General features: G+C 38.7%; 1 protein-coding gene across 1 annotated transcript in view; it reads left to right on the top strand.

The window, feature by feature from the left end:
- Positions 1-839: 839 nt before the first annotated feature.
- rbm46 (RNA binding motif protein 46) overlaps positions 840-15,221 on the top strand; it is a gene marked incomplete at its 3' end in the record, with an annotated part of 26,267 nt that continues 11,885 nt past the window's right edge. Inside the window, exons 1-7 of the mRNA XM_015370876.1 lie at positions 840-891; positions 1,895-2,077; positions 4,009-4,189; positions 4,268-4,424; positions 4,498-4,627; positions 6,613-6,710; positions 9,812-10,157. Of these exons, the coding sequence (XP_015226362.1) occupies positions 840-891; positions 1,895-2,077; positions 4,009-4,189; positions 4,268-4,424; positions 4,498-4,627; positions 6,613-6,710; positions 9,812-10,157 (1,147 nt within the window). The remainder of the gene's footprint in view (positions 892-1,894; positions 2,078-4,008; positions 4,190-4,267; positions 4,425-4,497; positions 4,628-6,612; positions 6,711-9,811; positions 10,158-15,221) is intronic.

Genomic DNA, 15,221 nt, shown 5'->3' with positions numbered 1-15,221 from the left:
CCCGTATCGTTGCTAGGCAACTTCTTTTCTTCTTTTCCCGGTGAAGTCAGGATCTAACATCGGAGCCCTCCTTTCCTCTCCAGACGGTTTTATTTACGTAAAGAGGACAGATTATTCACTAAGAGAGGAAAATGTCACTGGAATGGGGCGGTAAGAATTTTCTTTAAGAAGTTTGCAAAATACTTCAAACTTAATTTCACCCGCTTGTTAAACTAATCTTAGCGTAGCCTCATATTTTTCATGAGCGGAGCTACTAGCATGCTAGCTAACTTTAATTAGCCGTTTATCTTCATGCTAGCTAACTTTATTTTAGCTGTTTATCGTCGCTTTAGCTTTTTAAAATGTCACTAATTTTAAGCTAACAAGGGCGTTAGCTAATTTGGTTTGTGATAATGGTTGTGATATAAACTTCCCGAGGTTTTAATTTGTTCTTAGAAAATTAACAGAATAACTGATTAGCTTCATGTTTCTTTTTCTTTTAAAGAAACTTTTGATCAGTTCTAGTTTGGCCTTTAAAACCAATAAACTAGTTCAACCAGGACTGGGTTATAACTGTCACTGTTACAGACAGAGAGCCTTTTTATATTAGTAAACAGCCAGTTTCTATATAAAACTACTTATTTCTGACTCTATGTTTTGTTAAAGTTAAGCTAAAAGTAATTTAAAGCCTTTTTTAGTTCTGCAAATTGATCAGTCTGTTGATTTTTTTTTTTTTTGATTGATTAATTGATAGTAAAAATTCTTTCAATAGTAGTAAAATGTTCCTTAAAGGAGATCTGTTACTAAATTAAAGCAGGTAAAACTAAAACTTTACTTATGGAGCAGTTCTGGATAGTACGATGGAGTACTGGGGCCAGGCTAGAGATTTATTTTTCTTCTATTTCGAGAATAGTAAGAAAGTCATTTCCCTCTGGGATTATTAAAGTATTTCTGATTCTGATTCTGAATAAAGTCAAAATTAGGAGAATAAAGTCGTAACATGTTGAAAATAGAATTGTAGCATTATGAGAATAAAGTCATAACATGAGAATAAAGTCGTAACATTACGAGATATAAGTTAGAACATTACCAGATATAAGTCATAAATATACAAGAATATAATCATAACATTTCGAAAATAAAGTTGTAACATTATGAGAATAAAGTTGTAAAACTGTGACAATAAAGAGAAAAAAGTCGCAACATGAATAGTTATAAAATTACAAGAATAAAGTCGTAATATTAGGAGAATAAAGTCGTAAAAGTACGAGAAACAAGTTGTATTTTATGACAGCTCTTACAAGAAGCACTTTCTTCCAAAAGCTGTCTTTCTGAAACGGGTTGTCGTATGATGGCTTTATTCTCGTAATTTTACGTCTTTGTTCTCCTAATGTTACGACTTTATTCTCAAAATAGAAGAAAAAAAATCTCTAGCGTGGCCCTAATACTCATTCATAGGACAGAGCATAATCAGAGACAAACATGTTTTTTTTGTCTTAAATGAAAAATATTTGAATTTCTTTTTTCATTTTGTTCTAATTCCTGCTCTAAGTGGGTCACTCTGTCAGCTAAAGATACGTTTTATTATCTCTATACTCCAGTTAAAGATTAATCAATTACTAAATTAGTTGATTATTATTTTAATAAATCAATTAAACACAATTAATCTGATTAATTGTTTTAATCCAGGCCTTTTTCTCACCTGTTTGTGATCTAAGACAGTTTTAACCAGAAGCTGAACTGAAGTCTATTATTAGTCGTCTAGTTAATTATGAAAACATTTATATTAATGACATTTGTGTCATTAATATAAATGTGAGATTATTTCATTGAAAGCCTTAAGTAATTTAGCTTTCATGTCTAGTTCTAGATGTTGGGCTTCATGTTCACTATCATGGTTGTTTTTCATTCACAGACGGCGACAGGTCATCAGACGAGGGCGTAGACAGAGACTCGGCTGACGTGGACTCGCCGGCGGATAAAGATGACTTCAGAGTGTCGTGCGCGAAGGAGATGGCTCTGCTAGCTCTGATGGAGAAGACGGGATACAACATGGTGCAGGAGAACGGGCAGAGGAAGTATGGCGGACCGCCGCCAGGTACACCACAGCCCACAGGAACAGGAAATGACGGCACCTCTTAGGCTCAGATATATGAAGTTAGATAAGCTATTTGATTTCCACCACATTGGCTCATTTTAATCCCAAAGCAAATAGAGATTGTATTGGGATTAGGACTGAAAGTAATGACTATGTTTCTAATGAATCATTTTTTTGATAAACTGAAAGGTTTCTTAAAGATCTGATACAGAATTTAAACCAGGTGAAGCTAAAACTTCGCCATTCTAGTTCTAGATAAAACATTTGGACGAACACAGAAGGTCTCTTCAGTGGAAAGTGTTTATATATTGTTTAAAGTTTGATACAATAACCAAGGTTATTATTGTTAGCTACAACTATTGAAATTACAAAAACTGACATATTAATGTATAAATTTACGTTTAAAGAAAAACAAAAGAGAAATTGTAACAAGGATTAACAAAAAAAATTAAAACTAACTGAATTTTAGCAGAATGCGTTTCCTTTTCCTTTGTGTCTTTGTTATAATGCACTAACATGAGGTCTAGTTTCCTGCTGCTGTTTTTGCTTCTTATTTGCTGTACTACATTACGCCAACAGATGGCAGTATGGCAGTCCTCTCTGTCCTTATCTGGGATTTTATTTCTATTATCTTTATTGTTTTTTTAGTCTTGAGCCCCGTATGTCCATCATATTACCTAAAAAAAAACAAGAACTAGAACTAAACCTAATTTTCAAAAATTAGAAACGAATCTAGCTTTCAAACACTAAAAACAAATTAAAGTTAAACTATAATAGAAAATCAAAACTAAGCACAAATAAAAAGTAACGAGTTTTTAAACTATTTGAATAATAGTTGCAGCTATGGCTGAAACTGCTAATCCGATTAATGGTGATTAATTGATTATTGAAATAATCATCAATTAATTGATTAATCATTAACTGGAGTATATAGAGTCAGAGCGACCCACTTAGAGCAGCAATTATACATTAAGGATAAAAAAAAAATCTTTTTCATCTGTCAATATGCTCCAGAACTGTGGAAAGGTTTCACCCGGTTTCATTTAGTAAAAAGTCTTCTTTAAGATTCGTTTTAGCTGTTTATATTAAACTCTTTATTTCATTCTTTCCCTGATTTTACTCTCATTTAGTTTGCAGTTTTAGCCAGTTTTGAAACTTTATAAATCATATGTCTTCAGTCTACAATTCTACCGAAGCATTTTAAATAACATAAACTGCAACTAATAATGATTTTGTAAAACAATAAATCTGTCACAGAGAGCTTTTAAACTTTATTATATTTGTGAAAAGTGATTTTGACTCTATTGCTTGAGAAAATTAAGCTTAAAGTGACTTAAAGCCTTTTTTAAGTTTGCAAATAACAATTATTCTGCAAATTGAATAATAAGTCGATTATTTTTTCGGCAAATTGGTTAATAATCGGATAGTAAAAGGTTCCTTCAAGAAGACATTTTAGGAGATTAAACCAGCTGAAACTCAAACTTTTTCACTTTAGGAGTTCTAGATAGAGAATATTAACCGAAAAACACTTTTTCTATTTATCTTAAATGAAAAATTTTAATATATTTTTTACAATCTTGGTATAATTGCTGCTCTAAGTGGGCCGCTCTGTCAGCTAAAGGCTTAGTACAGTCTCTTTACTCCAGTGAATAATTCATTGATTACTGCATTAGTTAACGATTATTTCAATAATTGATTAATCTGATTAATTGTTTAAAGCTCCTAATATGCAAATAAGTGATATTATATTTCTTCCTTTAGCATGTTTATTGAATAATAACAGGTTTATATATATTTAAATGTCTGAAATAAAACATCAGGAAGTGAGGATTTCCTTGTTTTAGAATAGAAGGTTATATTTCCCTCCCGCTCAGTCGTCCAGGTTTCTTCCTAAACATTAAAAGTTCTGGGTGCCTGGTTCTGTGGCTCAGGTTGGGAAGGTCCGGCTCCTCCACGGGGCTGCGAGGTCTTCGTGGGGAAGATTCCCAGAGACATGTTCGAAGACGAGCTGGTGCCGCTGTTCGAGAAGGCCGGGAGGATCTATGAGTTCCGGCTGATGATGGAGTTCAGCGGGGAGAACCGCGGCTATGCCTTCGTCATGTACACCAACAGGTGAGGCGCCGGGCGACTTCGCTGCGGCCCGGTGGGAGGCAGCAGACTAACGAGCGCTGTGGTTGGCTTCCGGTCCAGAGGAGCGGCTCAGAGAGCAATCCGGATGCTGGACAACTGCGAGGTTCGACCGGGGAAGTTCATCGGAGTCTGCGTGAGTCTGGACAACTGCCGCCTCTTCATCGGCTCCATCCCCAAAGACAAGAAGAAGGAGGAGATCATGGAGGAGATGAAGAAGGTGGGTAGAGAGTTTAAAGGTCTGAGGAACAGAACAAAGCCGCCGCCGTGTCTGACGAAGGCCGTGCTTCCAGGTGACCGACGGTGTGGTGGACGTCATCGTCTACCCAAACTTCGCAGAGAAGAGCCATAACCGAGGCTACGCCTTCGTGGAGTACGGGTCCCACAAAGCAGCCGCCATGGCAAGGAGGATGCTCATGCCCGGTACGTCACCTGCTCACTTCCTGCTCCGCCCTGACCCGAGGTCAGTTCCTGTCTGTGTCCAGCAGAGGGAGGCAGAGCTCAACCTGTGCCTCTACATTTATGAAGGTTATTGGTGCATCATTGTGTGAATACGAAGATGTAGAGAGAGTTACATTCTAAGTTTCGCAGTAAGCAAATACGGCATATGTGAGTTTGGTCCTTGGAGGCCGCATGGCAGAAGGACATGAATGTATTTCCGGTGGTACAGACTGACTGAGAAGCAACTCCCCCTGCTGTCCGATCAAGGGTACAGTCACAGATCATTAACCGTTGTGACATTTGTGTCATGAGTAAAAATGTATGGAGGACCAACTATGCCATATTTAAAAATAAACACATAAATAAAATAAATAAATAAATAATAATAATAATAATTAGGGATGCACGATATAATCGTCCCCCTATCGGTATCTGCCTTAAAACCGAATATCGGATATCAGCCACCCCACCGATATTTAACCCGATATTTGATCAGCTTCTGAGTTTCTAAAGTCTGAAAAAAAATAAAAATACTACTTCTTCTTCTTCCTCAAAAACTTCTTTTTTACAGACTTAAAAACTTCTAAAGACGAGGGAAAAAATATTGATACATTAAAATATCCCAATATCTTCATATGCTGATATATTGCCATTTAAAAACACCATATCAATCTCTTTTACTAATGAAATATTGCTATATGTCATCGTTATGCTACGAAATCCCCCGAAAATTCACCAAATGTTGCCATATTTTTATATGTTGATATATTGACGCGGTATCGATCTATTTTACTAACAAAATCTCACAAGAATTTGCAAAATATCACGAGAGTTTGTAACAGAACGATGAAATTTCACGAGATTTTGAAAGTAAAATAGATCGATACCGCGTTTTTAAAAATCAATTTGATATCAGCATATGAAAATATATTTGAGTATATTATTTTTCAAAGTGTCAGAAATGGATAACAAAACTGCTATTTTCAATGACTACTTATTTTTGTCCAGCTTCAACATCGGTATCGATATCGGCTACATGAGTTTTAAAATATCGGATATCGGATATCGGCCAAAATCCCAATATCGTGCATACCTAATAATAATAATAAATAAATGAGCATACAATTATCCATTGAGACATAAATGTATTCATCTCTTTTAATTAGCTTCTTTATTTATTCACCTTTGTAATAATTGCCTTATTTATTTATTTTCCCTTATAATCTTCAACTTAATTTATTTATTACTTATATTTTTAAGTATTTATTTATGTGCATGTTATAATACTTTTTGTCTGTTTTATTCTTCCTTTGTATTTTTTTTTGGTACTTATTTCTGCAACGCTTTTTATTACTGCCTGTTGTTTACATTTCTGTGTTATAAGTGAGTTGGTTCTAATCATCAGAAATATTTAAAGGATCATTTATCAGTGCGTTTATATAGATAGTAGGTGCATCACACTGAAATCTTAGCCCGTACGGCCGATTAGTGTCGTAACTAACAAATTAGCAAATAAAGATTAGCAACAGATGATCGGGCAAGATTTGTTCTCATATTGCTAATCAGTTAACTTTAAAACATCACCACGCTGTTACATTGCTGGTACTGAAAAGGGCTTTTTATAGTACAAATTTACAGGTCAGACATTAGATCTTTTTTTAATTCATTTAAAAAATCGTTATCAATGCTATTATGATGGAAAAACTGTATTTATTTCAGGGGACATTAGGATACCCATTCATTTGTAGTTCTGATATTATCCAGCAGATGCCGCCATTCTAAACATGGTGATGAGTTTTAGGCAATGGCGTCAAATTGAACCAGGCTAGGTTGAATCAAAGGGTGAGAACGGCCTAGCCAAAGGCCGGTCCTGTACGTCCAATGAGAGTCTATAGCAGGACTAGAGCTGCTTTAAGATGCTGCTGGTTTCCTCCCTCTGCTGATGGGGTCCTGGTTCTGCCCGGCAGGAACCTTCCAGTTGTGGGGTCAGTCCATCCAGGTGGACTGGGCCGAGCCGGAGAAGGACGTGGACGAGGAGGTGATGCAGCGCGTCCGAGTCCTCTACGTACGTACCTTCACTTCTAACACACGCACGGCACTGAGCCCGACTCAGCCTGCTGAGAAACCCAAAGTTCAGCAGCGGAGCTCCACAGCGCCGCCCTGCAGGCAGAGCTCAGCTGCTTTCTGATCAAAGAGGAGAAGCTGATGTGGGTCAGAAATAACCTGCCCTCTGTGTGAACGATTCCAAGATGGAGGGATTGGAGTCAGGAGACAACAGTCGGTGTTTCCTCAACAAAGAGGAAGAGATTATCCCTTTAATCTGAGAGCTGACTCAGATTAGGACATTTTTTCTGCCATTTACAGCTTATTAAAGCGACCGAGGCAGGAGAAGAAGAGAAAAGCTCTCAGGGAGTTTCTCCTCTTCTGCTGCTCTGTCAGACTTCCTTTGTTCCCTTTTTGTTCAGATCAGATTTCCTCAGATTTTCAGCTCTCATTCTGCTGCTGCAGCCTTTTCTGTTCATGGAAACAGACTTTAAAGCCAGACGGCGATAATGAGCAGGTAGATGACATCATCAGGCCACCAGCAGTCATTTTAAACCTGTATTAGGTACGCCAGGCCTTCAGAACGACGTCGGACTATAAGGACCCCACAGATGTTTCTGCTGCTTGGCTGATCATCCAGAACGTCACGTTATTCACTGCTTGTTGTGGTTCCTCTGAGCTGCTTATATTGTCAGCCTGGAATTATGACCCGACAAGACAGTGAATTCAATAAAAACAAAGTTTTTTAATTTATTCTGTTTTGTCTAATCCACACAGAGGCAGGGTCGTTGATAAAGGCTTAGGAAATGTGATTGTAAGCTTGCGTTCTGCTAAGTCTGCCAAGTGTTCTAGGAAGTGTTCGAGCTGCTGTCCATAGAGCAGCTCAGTGTTTCTCTGTGCATCAGGAGAAGGATTTGTTTGAACCCAGATTTCCAGCTACAGCAGATTATCAGGTTATTCTGATGTTTCCATATTTCTGACACCCTCATAGGTCAGAGGACTGACTTTTCACTACCAGGACCTGGAGGTTATGAATATGTGATTGCTCCCATACAGAGGATTTAAATAGACAGTGGAGGACCAGGCTTAACTGACCACTAGGTGGCAGCAAAGTGCTTCCAGAAGAATCCTTGGTACAGTAGTGGCAGAAAGAGGCAGAAAGAGGATAAAAACGTGGCTTTGGGTGCAGGGCAGTTTGCTGCAGCAGTGGATAAAGATCCAGCTGTTTGATCACAATGATGTAAAGTGGTGACAGCATCATGCTGTGGGCCTGATTAGCCGTGGTGGTTATAATGCTTCCTAATTATGGTTTTAAAAGGAGCGTTTTAAAAGGAGCGTTCACTGAAACATCAAATTGTTGATATGGTAGGGTGACCAGACGTCTTCTTTTTCCCAGACATTTCCTATTTTTTATACCTAAAAAAATGTCCAGAGGGAATTTCAAAATCGTCTGGGATTTTGGTCGACTACAGTTCAGCACGTAGCAGCAGGCCTTACCGGCCCCCCTCCTCCGGCTGAGGACGGCTCATTGCTCTCTGCTGAGGTCCGGTCCAGTCAGCGGCCCTACCCCCCCTCCCTTGGGCCAGTGAACCAGTGTAGTGTACAAAAGTACAGACCAGAACCAAATAAGGCGACATCACAGAGTTTATGTCGACTCAGGGCTTCGTTTATGATTCGCCCGTTTCATGGTGGAAGTTTAGAAGTGTGAGATTTGCAGAGAAAGGAGGTGTTGATGGGGTTTGAACTTCTCTGTACGTCCATTTCACCAACTGAACTATTGTTATTCATCTATGACAATGGAAACTTGGTTTCGCATTCTGTGAGCCCTTTGAGGCTGATTTATGCTCAGAAATCAGGTGATCTGTGTGTGTGTGTCGCAGTGAATGCAAACATGCAGACACTCAGGTGCAACCCTCCAAAAATGTAGGTGATCGCAGACAGTGCCGGAGACAGGAGGCCTCTGATTGGTCAAATCTATATCCGTTCTACATTATGTGTATTTCCTGTTTAGTACCTTACTGGCTTGTTTCTTTTGTATGACCGCCATTGTGGAAAACTACTTGTGGTTAGAAGAGCGAGGTGCGCGAGAATGCTGGGACCCTTTTTCCACCTGGATCCCCGCTCTTTTTGGCACACATGTTTCTCCGTTGTTGTTCAAACTTTTCCCCACTTCCTCACCGCCTCGGCCGTATCTAGACCCACAGCTACTTCCTGATTGTCCCTCTTGCGTTGTGCCGTGGAATAACATAGGGCAGACCACGCTTCAATATTGGACATAAATCAAAAATATCTGCGACAAGTTGACTGCGACACACTGCTGTGGGAGGATAACCAGCCTTTAACGCTTCCCAGGTAGACGACTCGCTGTTTGAGGAGGGAAACACTCAAAGCCTGACTCATGTCTCTGCTGTTACACTTCCTCTGCTTTATGAACGCTGCTTGTTGGGTTTACACCCATTTGAAGGGGAATTTAGTTTGTTTATTGTTAAAAGCAAACTAGATGTTTTGTAAATTGAAAAAAAAAAAAAAGGAACCAATATGTTTTCATATTTTAAATGTATATTTTTATTTTTTACAGATTTTATATTTCACAATTTTTTTCAAAAAATTTGGGTTTTTAAGATTGTGTTTTACGAATGCCATTTTTTATTTCAAATTTCCTTTAACATGAAAATCGCCTCACTTCTGGGGCGAGCTTTTCTATTGGTCTACGGGACGTTAGCAACGACATTTTCATTGGTCAGTGTGGTCGTCAAGAGGAAGCCTCTGTATTGGGCTCAAATTTAAGACAATGTGATCTGTTTAAATCAAGAAAACAAATGCTAATTAGTCAAAATATATAAAATAAAAAACAGAAATTTGAAAAAAATATTACATTTGAAAATTTTTAATCTTTAAAAAAAAATGAAAAAATGAAATCTATAAAAAGTTTTGCTAAAAAAGAATTAAATAAAAAAAGATAACAGAAGAAAACATGAGAGTTGCTCTCAATACCTTTTTGGTTAAGATGATTTAATTGCACTTTTTCTATTTTATTTCAGTATACAAAACATTTTCTTTAGGTGCGAGAATAATGGAAGAAAGTTCCCTCCGTACAGCCAACTGTTTGCTCTCCTCCTGCAGGTGCGTAACCTGATGATGGAAACCACGGAGGAAACCCTCTACAAGGAATTCTCCAGCTTCAAACCGGGCTGCGTGGAGCGGGTCAAGAAGCTCACCGACTTCGCCTTCATCCACTACCGCAGCCGCAGCGACGCCATCACCGCCATGGGCCTCATGAACCGCAGGCAGATCGACGGGGCCACCGTGGAGGTGACCCTGGCCAAGCCCACGGGGAGCAAAGACGGGAGGAGGTCCGGCAACAGAGGGTACCTGGGGAACATGGCCGCCGGGGCGGGGGATAGAAGGCTGTCATTCAGAAACACGCCCCTGCAGACCAGCCTCGGAAACCCCTATTACACCAAAGGAGGTGAGGAAGACGTTTCTCTGTTAGCCTGGATGGTTCAAGCTTATAAAAGACGCTGAGGTTGATTAAGAAAGCACACGGTTTTGGTGACATCTTGTCTGCAAACAAGAGCTCAATCATTTCTAAACAGTTATGGTTTGATGTTTAAGTGTTTGTTCATTTCCTTGGATGTTTCAGCTCTTTTTGGCAGAAAATATAAAACTGGTTGGTTTTCTAGCTTTGAAAGGATGGATCCAGCAGCTGAAGCTCTGCCTGCTGGGTTTGATCCAAAGTTTGAAACTCATGTGATCCAAAAAAATGAACCTCTTCGAGGTCTTTCTTATTCCGATATCTTACTGCAGTGGCCATTTTATCCTAAGAGCAGTTTTTAAAGCTCTGACTGGAGGTCCACAAACCGAGAGGTGTGTTATATAAATGTCCGAATCTGCAGGAGAATCGTCCTATCTGTCGTTCTAGATCAAAATATAGCAGCAGGTTTTTAAAGATTTAAAAAAGAAGATCAAGCTAAACCGAGGATCCGATGATCACTAGCATCTAACGAATGCTCCTGTCACACCCTGAAGATTTAGACCAGCGTATGCCTGATGTAGGGAAAATCTGTCAAAAGTGCTGGCATACGTTGGATAAGTTATGCGCACGTTTTGTATAAGTTATGAGCACGCAGAAGCACGCTGAAACACATTGAGATATGGCGAAATCCAAAACCTGAGTAATGAGCTGGTGAAGATTCTCTGTCATCCAAGTCATAGTCATTCCTAAAAAATATAAAAAAAAACAATCCACTGGACTTTGGTTTGGAGGAAATTCGTTTGAGGACCAGAATGTTCAGATTATGGACAAAGAAAGCCGGTGGTTTGAGAGAGGCGTGAAGGAAGCCATCTATGTTAAGAAAGAAAAAACAACCTTAAAAAGAGAGCTTTCAAATGCCTACATTACAGCAATAAAGTTGATCCATTCCCGCTATCAACGCAGCCACAACACCTTTACTGGGAAACAGAAGACCTCGCCTATTCAGCCAGGCCAAGAATTCCCTTTAACAACGCCCTTTCAGAGACATGGACAGGTTTCAGGCATTACAGGATAACAAAAGAAGCCAAACAGGGAGGACCCATTCATCTATTTCAGTTTGCATGTTTTCTAAAAAAAAAAACAAGGCCTTGTTGGGCTACTGTATAAAACCTCAACCTATTCTTGACATTTTGAATTGAAAAGGCTTCCTGGATGGGAAGCAAAACATCTTTAAACTTGGAAATAAAGTCCAGTGGATTGGTTTTTTTTTTACTTTTTTTGGAATAACTATGAGTAACTTGTGAGTAACTTATCAAGTTATATCGACGTATCTGACGTGTTCCAGTTGACCGCTCAGCGTGTTTCTAGCTTCAAGCTAATGTTAATGGTCTATTGGCATCGTTTTGCTCTAAAAATGGGGGTTCACAGGAGAAAACTGTCAATTCTCCTCCAGACTTCCTCTCCATCATAGGCTGAGCCAGAAGGTGAGTGTGATGGATCCTCCCTGCTTTCACAACCACAACCAACAATCTACCTAGCAGACATGATGCTGAATCTGTTGCAACTGCAAACCTTCTTTCTTTCATTTTCTATCTTTTTTTAATTTATTCTTTTTTTCTTTGGTGGACGATAAACAGCAGCTAGGTTAATATCTTTTTATGCAGGCTGGGCAGATTGCTGCCCCCCTCAGGAAACTGGCTTCTGATATTTTACGGTTATTACGCTGCGCTGCGTTATGCATAAATTAAGCTGTGTATATGGCCAAAGTTGAAAAAATGCATAGAAGGTTTGGCGTATGCCAGCGATTTAGAAGACTCTGGGACATCTGGCATACGCCGGCTAAATCAGGAAGGCGTGACAGGGGCCTAAAGGCCTTTTTTTTTTAAAAAAGGGAAACCGGTTCAAACAAGGAAACAGGTGAGTTTTGTTTCATTATTATGAGCTAAAAAACATGTTCTATTTTTTTTTTCATTGAATTAGAAAAAAACTGCAATTTAGAAATTAAACTGGTTGAAAAATATTTCAATAAAAAAGTTTTTTTAGAGTAGCTTTGCTATTTTATTAGATTTTGTTTTTCACTTTTTCACATTTTTTGTTTTCTTTTTACAGATTTGATATTTTCAAATTTTATTTTTCCAAAAAATAACATATTTATATATATATTTATATTTCAGATTGAGTTTTATGAAGTACCTACTTTTTTATTACTGCATTTTTCCAGATCACGTTGTCTTCCCCTCTGGGGGCGGGCTTTCCTCTGAAGGGAGGAGCAAAGACAGTTTATTGGCAAAATAACTTTTCATCAGTGATTGTGCACATTAAGAGTTAACGTTTGTTTTGGGCTGGAAGTGAAGAGAATGTCGAATGGAATGCCCTCAGATCAATATATAAAATACAAATTTGAGAAGGACAATTAAACTTGAAAATAAAAAATCTCTTTTTGTAAAGTAAGTGTTTCATTTCTGGGTTGCAGTTTTTCAAATTTCAATCAAAAAATATTGCCCCCAATAATAATGCAACAAAATTCCCTCCATATTTGGCAGCAATTGTCAGGGAAATATTGGCAAAAGAGGCTGATCCTCAAATACAGCAATGATAACCAGAGGAAGCAAAAAAAGAAGAAAAAAAAAGCAGCTTAAAGCACTGAGATATAAGCGGGACCAACTTGGCAAAATAGCAGAATATTGCAAATCATTAAGTACTAAAGTGCTGGTTATACTCCCGCAGCAGTGTGTCGCCGTTAGCTTGCCGCAGGAATGACGCAGATATTTTTGATTTATACTTATTTATAGTAAAGTATAGTTAACTATAGTTAAGTCTGGGGAGATGCACCAGAGTGTCTGCAGGAGGGGGCGGGGCATATCTGCGTTAACTGTGACACACACGCAGACGACCTGGTTTCTGAGCATAAACCAGGTTCAAAATAGCACCACGACCTGCAGGATCTGGCAATAAAAAAAAACTCTGCTTTCTGATTGGCTGACAGTAACGTCTGGTTGAGCTGATTATGCCTAGGTGAGAACCCTGTTCTGGTCACTGCTGGGTTCCTTAATCAAAGTTATCTTCAATTATTCTTATAAAAAGCTTAATTTTTATGTGGAGAAGAGATTTTATCTTTGCTCAAACATTTAGGAAAAGTTCATCCAGTAAGATCCCCAGCTTTTTGTCAGTGAGCCTCTTGTTATCAGCCTGGACAGGCGGACAGTGGCTGTTCCCCTCATGAGGAGGCAGTCATGCTCTCTGCTGCTTCTCTTATATTAAAATCTCTCTGCTCCTCCAAAGAACTCAAACAGCCACTTTGTCTCTGTGGTTTCCAAGGGGAAAGGTTGCAAACAACAGCCTCTCTCATCTGCTGAAAAACACTCCATATTAATACAGCTCCATCCATTTCCATCACGCCTGCACATATTTCCTGTAAATAGCACAAAAGTTTGGATGGACCTTTGCCACAATGGGGCCGTAAAATATTCAGGGGAGGATGTGAGTGTAGCACAGAAGGAGAGATGAAGTAGAGAAGGCTGATTAAGGAAAGGAACCAGTCAAACAAAAGCCTCCTTTTTCTATTAACTGTAGTTTGCTTGACGGTAGAAAGGAATCAATATATTTCCATACAGTATGCAAAACATGTTTTCACTGTTTAGAAAGATGGGAGCGTCAAGGAGCATACGTATACCATCATCAACTGTAAGCCTGTTTACATCCTGCAGCATTTTAAGCCCAAATTCAGGAAGTAAATATCCATTAGGGCAGAGTTTGACGTCTTGCCTTCTTTCAAACGTCCATCTGAGAGTTATGAACTTCTCTGCTTAAGCTTCCACCAAGTGGAAAACCAAGGCCTAAGATCGCAGGCAGACAACATTATTCCCACTGCTCCACACTCTGCCGTGACTCCTGAAAACATGACGTATCGTCCTGAAGCTCCAAACAGACACTTTCTTCTCCAACATGCAGTCACAGCACATTACAGCAGGAAACTAATGGAAAAATACACCATTTATCAACAATAAGCCAACTCATTCACTCATACAAAGAAAATAACAAAAAAATAAATAATTTCTGCCCCCATAAGCCTTAGATTGAGTTTGTTTCTGATTAAAAATGACATCAGAAAGATGAAATAATTTATACTTTTCTCAGTAATAAATAGAAAACAATTCAGGAGCCTGCTGATATTTTGATCAATTAAGGTTTTCCGATAAGCTATTTATTCTCATTCAACTTCAGAAATGTTAAAAGACTTCCAGTCAAAACAGACATTAAATCCTAAAATGAAAGAAACAGGAAAATAGGTACTGGACAGACAAGAAAAAGCTAGAAAGACTGTTTGATATCATGAATCCAAGATAATCCATTAAGTTTCATTTGCACCATCACAGATCAGCCACAATTAGGTTCCTCTAACCAGATTTCTGACCAAAGACTCTTTAGAGGAGCTGTCCAACAGCTAAGGCAGATTAACAGAGACCTGCAACTTAAACACCATGGCCCCTTGCTGCTTAGAACCATTTGAAGATGGCAATAGAACATTAGACAAGCCAGTAACATACTGGGATAATCAAGTTTGTTTGTGAGGAAACTATCTGGACGTTTTTGCACACGCCCAGGTCAAAACAATGACTCCAAACAAAAAGCCTAGCAGATTTCTTCAGACAGGAATCATTACCATAAAAGGCTTTTCCTATCCATTCCTTAGTAATAAACCCACTGTATTTTTATTCCACTTTCTTAGTTTAGGAACTTCACTGATTACCCTGATATTGAGTATCATTAGCTCTCCTGAGCTGTCATTATACCTCGCTTTACACCTACTTGAACCTGTGACTGTGTGATCAGGAGGGTCCTCTTCAACCCTCCATTTATGTCCTTACTGAAACTTTCAGTGGTTTTGACTTGAATTAGCACCAAAGCAGTGTTGCAGTGTTGGAGTTAAGAAAGTTCCACAGACATCTGTGAGTTGCTAAAGTACAGGTACCTTGTTTGTCCTTATGTGGGGTGAACGCTGTAAAGAGAGAAGGATTGAAATTTAAAGTTGAAATTTAAAGGGAAATCATATTTAAA

Source organism: Cyprinodon variegatus, unplaced genomic scaffold (assembly GCF_000732505.1).
Source record: "Cyprinodon variegatus isolate N-32 unplaced genomic scaffold, C_variegatus-1.0 Scaffold49, whole genome shotgun sequence".
Lineage (NCBI taxonomy): Eukaryota > Metazoa > Chordata > Actinopteri > Cyprinodontiformes > Cyprinodontidae > Cyprinodon > Cyprinodon variegatus.
The sequence above is the reverse complement of the archived record's forward strand: the minus strand, read 5'-3'. Positions and strand labels throughout refer to the sequence as shown.